Below are 13,052 nucleotides of genomic sequence, written 5' to 3' on the forward strand. Positions count from 1 at the left end.
TTCTAAATGTGTCTGATTGTGAAATTACATTAAGCAGCTCTTGTTTGCATTTCTTTAGCCATTCTAATCAAAATGCAGATTCTCTTAGATGACAGGGAAGCAAATATTATGCAGTTATTTTCTCACTGCTTTATTTCAGTAGCCAAGTATTTAAAGCAAAAGCTACATGACCCACTATATTGCAGTCCTGTTCAGGAAAGTGATACAATGAAATGCTCCAGAAAATGAGCTGCCTCTTGTTTGATGCTTTGAACTCAGTGTCCATATATAACATCACAAAGCAGAAATAAGAAAAGAAATTCCAATAAGAATAATAGACCTTCATCTTCTCTTACTCTTCGACAAACACATGGTCCATTTCCTGACCAAGCGCACCGGCTTCTCCATGGCGATCCTTAATTCTACTGTCAAGGTGTTTTCGTCGTAGACAAGTCTGGTTCCACAACAAATATGAAGAGGATTAAGATTTACAATGTGGGAGGGTTTACAACAAAGTGGTGAGATTATATTTTTCTGTGTGTCCTTAATAAGATCAGGACTCTCCTTCAGAAACTATATTTTATTACATGACCGTAGGGTGTCATTATGCATATTTAAACCACATACGCAATAGATAGAGAAGCATGTTCTATAGATTTTACAATATAATGTTCCAAACGTTGAAACCCATGACCAATCAGTGAACCCAACAATGTCCTATCACCTAGCACAAGCCCAAAAAGCCTTCAAGGCCACAGCCCCCCAATGTGCTCCAAACGTTTCTTGGATAGATTAACCAAAATTTCACGTGACATAATGCAGCAAGAAAGCTTGTGGTACTGCATTGCATGAAAGGGAGAGAGCAGAATTGCACCAAGATATAGTGCATTTCTTGTCTCCTGGCACTGCTGCACTTATGGCTGCCTAGTGCCAACGCCAGCACCCTTGTGCTATGGTGCAAGGGAGCCTGCATTGCAAGCATTTTCCCCTTTGTATGCATGCTGCTGAGAGTAAGTAACAAGGAGAAATAAAAGTATTTCTACCTGTTACGCCGAGGTCGGGGAAGCGACCCATTTTGACACAATCACTGGTGGTTTACAGGCCTTTGTAAATCTGGGATTGTGTCAAAAGCCATTGCGTTTGAATGCCCACACTCCCCCCAGCTGCAAGGTAATGCAAGGCAGTGAAATGTGCAGGTCTTCTTTTTCCCAGACTACGCCCTTGGTGTGCAACGGCAGCGGAGTACATTCCAGACTGTCAAGAGACGAATACGTGACTTAAATTTGCAATACTCCCTCATATTCCTGGCTCGGCTACGAGTGGTTGCGGATGGATCCACCCACTTCTTTGACACTGCTGAGGATGCATGGGAATGTCTTGAAACTAAAGGACACCACACTTCCTGAGTCAACGGCAGGGCGGTGCGGATCCAAGGACAGGGAGTCGGAGAGAACGTCAGACCAGGCATAGGTCACATGCGGCGGAAACCCTGGTGCAGTCGCGGCTGCTCCAGATCGCGAGCAGGTCCTCTGGGAGCGGAGAAATGCACTGCAGGCGGTGGTGGAACTGGGGGACTGACGGAGCAGCAGGAACGCTGATGCCTCTTCTGAACAGTCGTGAGTGAGGACAGCACACAGGCTATATGGACGACTCCTGAGGACTCGCAGGCACTTCTGGTTGTAATGCCCCAGACTGCTGATGACCTAATGTAGCGGCGTAAAGCGACTCATGGTCACGCAAGTATTGTGTTGGATGGTCGCATGACTGTGAACCACTTGCACTGCATATACGACTCCCGTCTGGGTTGCCTACTTACACTGCACGGAATAGCACGGTTGGGAGGACCTGTTCTAAGGGGAATACACTCCAGTCTATTGATCGCGCATACATGCTAGGCGCAGCTGCACAGCGCACACACATACAAGTAGGATCCAACACCACTTACCCCATTCCTTGCCAGCTTAGCTCACCCCAACCCCTAGCAGGACTATAGCAGCGTGTGTTGACATGCTTTGCCTTAGGGCACTGTTGACAGTTTGGGCGGACACATGTTGTTTTTCTGCCCTACCCCAATTTAGCCGATTAAGGGCTCCCCCCACATCCCCTGTTCGAGTTCCTAAACTCCTACCCGCCTGGACACTGCCGCTATTATTAACACTCAATAGAGGTACCCCATGTCGCAGCATTGCCCTTTGAATTGACAGCAGCCTGCGTAGCTCGTTGCTCATCCAACATGCCCTATGCCTCCCACAAATGTAATCACTTGGAACGGTAGGGGGCTCCACACACCAGCTCGCAGATATGGAGCGTATGTGTATCTTAAGTGGCACTCCGCTCATGTGGCGCTCCTGCAGGAAATGCATATCAGTAGACTGCAGCAGAGGTGGAGGGGTCAAATACTGGCCGCAGGCTACTCGGCTTACGCCAGGGGGCTCTGATCTGGGTGCTTCTTGGCACCCAGTTAGAAACAGAGGAAGTCGTCACTGATCCCTATGGTAGATACATATTCACCAGGGGGCGTCTAAATGGGATACATTTGATGTTGGGCGTCTATACATGATCCGAACATGGACCAGGGGGCTTTTTGGCAGACGTTGATGGATTCCCTCTCATGCTGGTATCACGTTCCCTTGTTTCTGGGTGGTGACTTTAATACGGTCTTAGACATGACATTAGACAGGTCATTCCCGCCCTCACCACAGACGGCTGCGTCAGCCAACGCTAGGCATCTAGGGGAGTGACTGCGTAGGTGGGATTTATTAGATGTATGGAGAGCTCTTCACCCACGGGCGCAGAGGTATTTGCACTTCTCACAACCACACATGTGTGCCTAGATCGATTTGTTGCAAGCGTGCCGTTGTTGGCGCAATGCCTCGCTGCGGACTACCATGGCAAAACACACTCTGACCATAGCCCACACGCAATGACACTGGGAGGCGAGACTGGGAGACCAACCGCCCATCTATGAAAGCTCCAGCCTCTGGCGCTAGAGGACCCACCATTTAGGGCAGCGGTACATACAGCGATAGACACATACTTCGACCACAACACGGGGTCAGTCACCGACGAAGGCGTTTTATGGCACTCAGGCATGGTGGTGGTGAGGGGGTGTTGTATAGAGCTGAGTTAGAACATTAGGAAACAGCTGGATGACGAGGTGAAACGAATTGAGGATTCATTGACCCAACTTGAGGCTGACTTAGCACAGGGCTCGGATATACAACCCGACATTGATGCACATAGGGCTCAACATGCAGAGGTGAGGGAGCGGCTACGGTGTCTAAATTAAGCGTCACACGTTGCACGCACTCACGCGGCGGCTGATAGGGCAGACAGACTGTTAGTACGCATGATCCGGCAAGAACATGTGCAGATGCCTGTACTACGGCTGAGATCAACGATGGGAGCGCTGCTCACCAAACAGTATGAAATCCATGGTGCGTTCACTGCGCATTACACCAAAGTGTATCAAACGGTGAGCTGTGCGAAACAAGCGGACATGGAAACTTTGCTTGCCCCTTTACCTCTGCACCAGGTCACAGCAGACCAACGAAGTGAGTTGAGTGAACCGCTCACGCTGCTGGAGATACTGAATATTAATGAGCCGCTCGCAATTTGTGACCCCATTGGGAATGGCTGGCCCTCCCAGGGTTGGTGGCGTGCTGGGCTTAGCAGACCTCCATGTCTGGGACTGCTTGTCAATAAAGTACTTTCTGTTTTTTAAATACAGCTCGTTTTCCTTTGAGGAAAACGGGATAGAATTGAAAAACAAAAAGATTAAACGTTTTTGTTTCATTTTTAAGGGCAGGTAGTGGTCCCTTGGACCACTGCCTGCCCTTAAAAATGATTTCTGTGCCAGTCACAAAAGGGAAGGGGTCCCCTGGAGACCGCTTCCAATTTGCGACTTCATTACCACCCTCTTGAAGAGGGTGGTAATTTGCAAGTGTTTTGCGACCGCAATTGCGGTTGCGAAACATTGGTACATGGCTTTGCGGTAGCTATTAGGAAGGGAACGCCCCATCCTAATAGCAAGTCCCTAAACACTATTTTAATTGACACGTGGTGCTTAGTGTCTTGGTTATTTCGGTGATTTGACTACATTTCCGGCGATTGACACCAGCTGTGGTTTTTCTCTCTTTTCTGTTCCCTTCTATTTTTGAACAATTTTATGTGACGAAGGTGGTTTGGGTATACTGAACACAACTCTTGCCACACTTTGATATCTGATTCTTCTTTAAACTTACACTAATTTGGGCTGCTCTCCCCTGCTTGATGGGGACCTCTGACTTGTTCGGTTAAGAGGAGTGCAATTAATAATTGTGCTGTATATCTATTCATTACAGCCCTGATGAAGTCTTATGGAATATCATCCTTAGACGAAACACGTGTTGGCTTCTGTTTTATTGTATGAAAGCTGTTCTTTTATGACCCGATGAATCGGAAATAAACACTTTGGTCTATAAAGGTCAAATATGGACTTGGATTTCTTACTGAACATTAAGGTGTTTATTATTTAAACAAGTCTCCTGAGAATCAATGCCAAAGCCGTGACTACAAGAGACCTCAATAAGAAGATGCAGATTGGACAAAGAATTTATCTATCAACATATTAATCTGTGATTTTCGAATTATTCCTATGAATTTAAATTGAAGGTTCTGATATATTTAGTTTGCTCAGGGAACTAATTGTTTTACTATTTTGCGTGTCGCAATTTATTTGCGACTCGCAAAATAGTGTTTGTACATTGGCCACAGGTTTTTAGCATGCACAAGCCCGTTTGCGCATGTTAAATACCGTCGTACATCTGGCTCTCAGTGTATGGGTTGTCCAATGGAAACCGTTTAAGTATTTATGCATTATGTACATAAATGTGTTTATATTTATTGGCCCACTCTCTCTAAAAGCTCTTTTTCGGACATTGCACTATATACTACATTATAAGTTTTATAAATCTCGGAACCTAGGAATAATTTTAATTAATAATCTAAGAATTGTATAGATAAGGTTATCAATTTGAGCAATTATCTTGATATTCTGACGGACACAATTGTAATAAAATTGCATTGAGATCTGCTGGGATTACGTTTTATGATTTCATGTTAATGTTGTATTACATTATATTTATGCGTCAAGGATATTGAATGAAGCGAAATATGTTATGTGTATCACATGGATGTTTTGTACCTTTGATGGTTTTGAAACCGAATAAGGAATCTCCCTCTAAAACTTTTTTAAAAAATTTGACAAATTAATTTAAGTTTGAAAACAAACAGTATTCTGCGCTATCATAGTGCAGGCAAATGTACTCCCCGAGCAATCTGTTATTATATTGCTTGTAGGGCTGCCTTTTTGCCTCCTAGAAGGCCTCATCCGCTTGGTTTAAGCGTCATGTGCGACAGTTCTTTGTCAAGAATGCGAGGACCGAATATTTGCGTGTTGTGACAATAGCTCAGAATTGACTTCTTTTCCTGTCTTGGAGCGAAGCCAGGCTCGGAGCGCAGGGGCCTTCTTGTCTCTCGTGTATCAGTCGCTGGTGCACCGAGGCCCTTCTGGGCGTTGGTCCAGCCAGTGGGCGGTCCTGGGGGCCCGATGCCCTTGTCTTGGGGTTGTGCAAACATGACCCATCACAACTCAGAGACGCTGAGTTCATATCAGCACAAGAGCTCCTGTGCAGGGCAGGGCGGCTTCCGAGAATCAGACGACACAGCCCCTCTGGGTTCGAGTGCGGCCTGCGGCATGAGCGCAAGAAGCTCGAAGCCACGGTAAGGAAAGAGCGCAGCGCCACGAACCTTGTTCTTCCGTGGCGACAGTAATCGTTTTTATATTCGTTTCCCCAGCACCACTAACAGAAACGATGTACATGCTAAGCTAAGGTATATACATTCCGGTGTCTTTGTGAGAAGCTAGCTCCGTGCTTGAGACGGCGATTCCAGCGGGGGGTCTGAGGGGGAGCGGGCGAGAGCGAAGGGGTCATAGTTGGGATGGGGAAGGTGCAGTTGCACGTTTCCCTGCTATATTTGCACTGCCATCAACCACTTACGCTATTGCGCTTTTGAAACAGTGGCAAGGTAGACAGTGGTCATTATCTGAGATTGTAACCAGCCACCAGTTTGCCTGTGGGCGAAGCTTCCTCCCCACAAACGTTCTGTGGAAAAAATAGCTTAGAAAATGTGGATTTTTTGGTAGTGCTATATTCCCTCTCAAAACTTACTTGAATGAATCTCCCCTCCCCGCACTGCTTTTCTTTTTAACACTTTGCAAACTTCGTTGACGGTCACAGACAGAAATTACACAATTAGAAACACATTCGCAAGATTCTCTGAGGTAAACTTTACAAGTGTGTTGTGTTGCTTGTCTAGATATTAGCCTTATAAGAATACCGAGATTGTGGGAGCGACATTTTGTAGCTTGCAATGGAAAATGTCCAGCACTGTATGAAAATAGATGCCACGGGATGTGTGGTCCCTCCATGTCTGCTGACACTCCTACAGTATTCACATGAAAAAATCCTGCACATGGCGGCTCATGAAAAATGAGCATGTGAGATAGGGGCATCTTGTAGAAACTGAACATTCTCAATCAATCAATCAAAAAAACTTTATTTCGGCCATTGCGGCCACAAAAGCACAAAATATACACAATTGCAATTAAACATTTAATAGTTAAAATATAGTAAAATATCATTAACCATCCCAACATTGAAGAATAAAGTCAATCTCTCAACCTCGAAGCAAATATGAATTCTTATAAAGAATGTGGAAAAAAAATAAAAAATAAGAAAATAAAAGCCACAAGTCAATCATTTACATATTTCCATTAAAATAATAAATAAAGTTCAGAGTTTTAAAAGGATGCATATCCAACAAAAGAAATAATTCAAAAACATTATGATTCATATTTGGTTCTGCACTGGCATTTTCATAATGTTCCGTCGCCTAGTCCGCATATCACTGTAGCAATCTCTAAATTCCTCTTTGCTAACAGGTTGAGTATCATATTTCATCATCCTATAGGCTTCACTATGGTTACTTATGCCTAGGTTTTTACAAAGTTGTATAATCCATTTCTATCTAGGCCTAATATAGGCTGATCATTCTTTAGGTCTGGCTAGAGACCGCAGAGATTGTACCACTGATGCTAGCTGCGGTGCAAAGGGTCAGCACCATCCTCATCTGTTAGTTGTGAGGATTATTCACCCACAGTGCAGCTATTGCTTGTTGTAATTGTCACTCAGTATGTATGAAGCACTGGCTGATTGCCAGCCGTTTTGTTGCTACAGTATATGGCGGTGTCTGCATAGAAAGAGACATCTTATGGGTAAGGTACCCGAACATCATTGGTAGTATGTTGTCTGACATAAATATTGTGGCTTAAATACCCCTTTCAAAAATATCGCCTAATTAGAGATAATAATCGAAAATATTGCCCCAATAGAACAGTATTTTTGTCAATTATATTTCGGATATGCTATTTATGACAGACGATATCTTTGTATGCAATATTTGTGTGGTGATGGTGTCTCCATCATTTTCTTGGAAAGTCTAATATTTGACAGTGCGGATGCACTCGGAGGCTCATCAAGCTAGGGATGTGGCTAAGAGAAGGAGGAGTTCTTACTGGTGACAGTCCTGCTGTTGTCAAAGCTCGGGGTCTCGTTTGAGAAGGAAATGCTGCTGGTTTGTAACCTCTTCTATGGAGAAGTACTATGTGGTGTTTAGTTGGTTATTGCTTATTTACAATTGATCATAACACTTAAAGACCGATTTCCCAGTAAAGGTTGTGTGGTGGAAAACGTAAGATTAAAAAAGATAAAGCGTTCCTCACATAGAAGTACTCCCCAAAGTAGGTAGCATCCAGAGCATTTCTTGCACAGACATGCAAAGTAATCGAAATTGAGGCTCTAAATATTTAGGGGCATATCATCAATGAGGCGATATAAAATTATCGCCGCTTTTGTGTCCGTTTTCGGACGAAAAGCGGCGAAAATTTTATCGCCTAATCAGCAAGGTCACGCTGTCGCATGAATCCTTCCATTATCGCCTGTTTACTGATCGCCCAGCTTTGCATCTCTAATGAGATGCAAAGTGGGTGTTCCTGCCCTGACATAACTGGAGAAATGCCGCTAAGCGACATTTCTCAAATTATCAATGGGCACGCTAATCTGCAGAGCGATAAGCAAAGTAGCGATAATCTTTCCTTACACCTGCTTCAAAACTGATTTAGCCATGATATCCTATGTAAGGTGGATATCATGGCTAAGTCTGCCTTGCCCGATCATCAAGCTATCGCCAAACTTTGTGAGATTATCGCTGGATTTCCAGTGATAATCTCACATTTGTCAGTTAGCACTTGGAATGTTATCGCTTTTGAGATAAGTGTTCCTAATAGCACGCTATCTCAGCGATAAAATTCCACATTACCCGGCGATAATTATCCTAGCGCTAAGTGCGCTTAGCGATAATTATCGCCGGTCCTTGATGATATGCCCCTTAGTTAGTAGCAGACCTTGAAAAATCTTCAAAATCTTGCCATACCTGAAAGACCAGAAGTTTCAATATTCTACTCGACCCAAGAGTTCTTGGCCTGCATATTTAACATGGTCTCTTTGCTGTGAACATGCGGATGTTGCACATTTGCTCTTTCTGGAGGTTTCCCCAGATCTTTTGCCTTTTTTACTGAACCCTACTTTTGCTAGCTATAGAACTCTATTCACTTACCCCTACTAACCATGGGTAAAGTGCTTGTACTCCTCCTTGCCACATGCTGGAATTGGCATACTCCTGAGTGGCATATTGAACTTCCCCATAAGTCCCTACTGTATGGTACAAAGGGGCACCCAGGGCCTTTAAGTTTAATGTCACAAGTGGACTGCGGCACCCATTGTGCCATCCACTAAATTGACAATGTGAACATGACTGCAGCCTATCTGTGCACGTTTTAACTGGAAATTGGACCAGTCAAAATAACCCTCTTAAACAGGCCTAAACCTTTCCTTTAATTATTTAAAAGATCACCCTAAGAGAAAACTGTTGCACTGAAGGCAGAGTGAAGTATTTATAAATAGGACATGTAAAACCTTAATGTTAAATCAAGCCAAAATGTTCCAGAAATGTGCACTCCTCACCTTTCCAAACAATCCCCAATATTATGGTTCAAATCTGTTTATTTGCATTTTTTATACTAAGATAGCAACAAATAGGGTGTTGCAGTGCTCTGCTTATGTACCCTATTGCATTAATAACACAAACGAGGAAAAATAAAACCCCTCCCCAACCCCACCCACCCCTCAGTACTCGATGCACAGACAGATAATAAACATGACACTACAGGCCTCTCCAAGAGTCCATTTAACTGGTATCTACTGGTTGTGTAGAGGGGGTGACATCTGTCAGACGCAGTAAGCGCAGGTATTTGGGACAGGTAAGCTTCCGGAATTCTGTCAAAAGAAGGGCAGTGAATGAGCACCAGAGCTCTCCATAAAAGGCTCTCTGGGCAGTAAGAGAGAGGGAAATCTTTTCCATCCCCAGTATGTACCAGAGGTGATGGAGCCACCCCTGGTGTGTTGGGATGCGTTCTGTGTCCCAGTGCATAAGTATGTTCTGGAGTGCTGCTCCCAGAGCCAGCCCTTTCTGCCTCCCCTACAGGATTTTAATAAGAAAGTGAGTGGATTAGGCAGTCCTAGGATCCTGTAAGCAGGGAATCTGGGAAGTTGCATGTCTAAATGTAGGACAATATCATCTATGATCGCAGTCCAGTACTCCGCTATTTTAGGGCAATCCATAACAAGTGGAGCAGTGTTCAGGGGGCGCCACATCCCCTCCAACAATCAGGGCTCCGCTCAGGATTTCTTTTGTGTAGGTGTATGTGTGTGCGGTACCAGTACATGGCTATTTTGGTGGCAGTTTCAAAGCTGGCTGTGTTGTGTGCTGTATGTTGCGCTCTATGATACACCTACCCCTATTCTTTCAGCGTCAATTGCCTCACTTGTTCAGTCTCCCACCTCCTCTGGCCCGCACTAGGAATTGGCGGGGTAGGTTGGCGTAGAATGCTATATAATTCAGAAATAAGCTGCTTATCCAAGGATTTGGTTTCTAGCCACTTCTCAAAAGGTGTGAGGTACCTCTGTGGCCTAGGGCAATTAGACAGGTGCAACAACCAATGTTGTAGCTGCATATAATGCATCCTTCCGGCTGTCTGGAAGCTCATACTCCGTGTGCAGTTGATCAAATGATATCTCACTCTCCTCATCAAACAAATGACCCAAGGAACGGCACTGCCATGGTGATAACGCCACCTGGTCCATGGCCAGCGTAAAGTCGGCATGGCCTAGATTTGGCGTCAGCAGAGAAGGGAATGACTATAGGCCCCTACGGAGTCCCACCTGGTCCCAAACTTCCATTGTTGCCCTGGTAATGGAAGAGGAGTAAAGGCTCCTCGGGTGATGTGACCTCTTCAAGAAGGGAACTTTCCAGAGGTGCTGCCTCACTATCCCTCTATCTTGAAATGGCCAGCGCTTTTCTGACTCGTCCCTACTCCATTCTACCAGATAACATAGCTGTGAAACTTTAAAATATTGTAGGAGATTAGGAAGACTTAAGCCTCCATCATCTGGGGGGGTCGATAACTTTGCTCATGTCACATGCAGGGCCAGCTGTCCACCAAAACAAAGTGATTCATGTCCCCCTGTAGAGCCTGAATCATCCCTGTAGGAGGTGTCACTGGGAGGGTCTGGAACACAAATAGGACCTTGGCCAAAGCAGTCATCTTAACGGCAGCCACTTGTCTGAGCCACGAGAGCCGATAATGCCTCCATCGGGACAAGTTGTCCCAAAGTTGACGGAACAAATACCTATAGTTTAAGGCAGCGGTCTTTGGAACCGATGAGGCTAATTTAATCCCCAAGTATGGTATGGACATGGATGTCCACTGTATTGGATAGTGTGTTGCTAGATGTGCGACCGTCACTGGAGATGTTGATAGGTAAAGAACCTGGGATTTACTCACATTAACCCAAAACCCTCAGCTTGGCCGAAGGTCTCTAGTTCAGCCAGGAGAGCCGAGGTAGGATTATCTAGTGCCACCAGCCCGTTGTCGTCATATAGGCTGATGGTATGTTGTTCCGTGCCAAATGTGACCCCACCGATGTCTGGAGTGTCCCTAACCCACTAGGCCATTTGTTCCATATAGAGGGCGAACAACAGGGGCGAGAGAGAGCAGGTGCCCCTATTTATAGGAAAGGGCATCAAAACCTGTTAGTTCACTCTGACTATCACATTAGGATGGCAATAGTTACTTAGGACCCAGGCCTGAAATTTCTCGCCTAAGTGGAGAAGCTTTGCCCTGAAATAGGTCCAGTGCACTTGATCGAAGGCTTTCTCAGCATCGATTGCCAAAAGCACAATTTCCCTGCCCGAACGCTTGGCTTTGTTATATATTGGTGAGTGACCCAGTATGGCTAGACTATCCTATTCCAGTAAAGAGCTTAAATACCTAAATAAATCTTATTTTAAACTACCAGTTGACTTAAGGGAAATAGCTAATACCGGTGCTCCGGCCTATTTTAGTATCTCGCAATTAACTACTGGAACCCACTCTGGTCAGATGGAACTTTTTACTTGCCTGATAGCATGGAGGGAATATTACCGTTATCACAATTACAGTCTGCAATTTGCCATAATCAAGGACTCGAAACTTAATCTCTTGGCTCTCTGGTTTTTATTATCAACATAAAGATTTGGAGATACAAAGTCCTCAACACGAGGCACAACAAGTACATAGGCACTAAAACAAATGCTACTCTACGAAGAATCCGCATACGGCTAAAAATAACTAAAAGTACAATCTCTAAAAGCATGAGGTAGAACACTACCAAGCAAATGTCGATACTAGGGACACTGAACCATACCATCTCTGTCCCTACTCTGTACTAGGTGACATCCCTACATAGCAATCCCTTGAGACCCTCATCAGAATAAAAGGTGTCAGAGCGAAACTTCCTAAGAAGTCCTCACTTAGAGAGCTTGGTCTAAGTTGCCCCCTCTACCCTTCGCCTAGCCGTCCTCTGCTTTGGGCTGCCCCGCTCTGCTCTGCCTCCACCCTCGGGGCGCTGTCCCTAATACAGTACCCCAAGTCTCCGAACACGCCCTTTGCGCCTCCTCTCCTTCCGGGGTCGTCTTTCAGTACTTTTCCACAGAGCGCTGTCCAGTTCCATCGTCCATCGCTTGGCCTTGAGTCCCAGACGCCATCCGCACTAGGAGTTACGATTGGCACATTCCAATACACTCCCATGTCTGGCTTTCTCTACATAATTCAAATTATGAACAAAGAGCTTCTCTACTAACGAGCAACTGTCCTTGCACCTGGGGTGAGATCATGCAAAGCAGACATTCTTCACATCTTTTAAGTTGCAATTTACTACAGCCTAAAACCTCTACTGGAATAAATCCCTTTTGGCCTATTGCCCTTGGCTAACATAAGAAAATACCAGGCCTTTCGCCTCAACGATATATGCGAATTCTGGCCACTACTTCGGTTACACAAGCAGGTTTCAATCACAGTATTGACATTTACGTCTTTCTTTCATGTGTGGTCAACCTAAACAACCTACAGACACGAAGTCTGGGGTACACATTTCTAACACCACATTGCATTTCCCGTAGCTAAACACTATACATTTCTCTAATACGTTTACCATGTGCTTGTACATAGCTAGCACTTCTACTTAAAATCGATATAGGTTATACAGTTGTAATACATTGCACACGAAATCCCTGAGTACACATTTGGTTATATACGGGTGCCGACTAACAGTGAATATAACGCACCCCTACAATTCTCAAACTTTTAAACGCTACATCAGTTCCCCCCTTTGATGACATCCGTCATCACACCATTACATTTCCTTCTTCAGAACTGATTTAAACCGTGCTAGTCATAACATTTCCATGTCGGACTCCCTCCAGTTTCTTAAGACTCTCATATTGCTGCTCCTGGAGCTTTGCCAACCTCCTCTCGTTTGCCTTTAGAGCTCTTTCAACCTTGCCTCCTTGATACCACTTCCATGCCTTCACAC

At 44.8% G+C, this 13,052-nt stretch overlaps 1 protein-coding gene across 2 annotated transcripts in view; it reads left to right on the top strand.

Moving 5' to 3' along the window:
• Positions 1 to 5,495: 5,495 nt before the first annotated feature.
• Positions 5,496 to 13,052, top strand: part of LOC146798232 (endothelial PAS domain-containing protein 1-like) — a 522,541-nt gene continuing 514,984 nt past the window's right edge. For both annotated transcript variants that reach the window (XM_085625511.1, XM_085625512.1), the window contains exon 1: positions 5,496 to 5,742. In XM_085625511.1, the coding sequence (XP_085481637.1) occupies positions 5,570 to 5,742 (173 nt within the window). In that variant the 5' untranslated portion in view covers positions 5,496 to 5,569. The remainder of the gene's footprint in view (positions 5,743 to 13,052) is intronic.

This window comes from Triturus cristatus, chromosome 9, assembly GCF_964204655.1.
Source record: "Triturus cristatus chromosome 9, aTriCri1.1, whole genome shotgun sequence".
Classification (NCBI taxonomy): domain Eukaryota; kingdom Metazoa; phylum Chordata; class Amphibia; order Caudata; family Salamandridae; genus Triturus; species Triturus cristatus.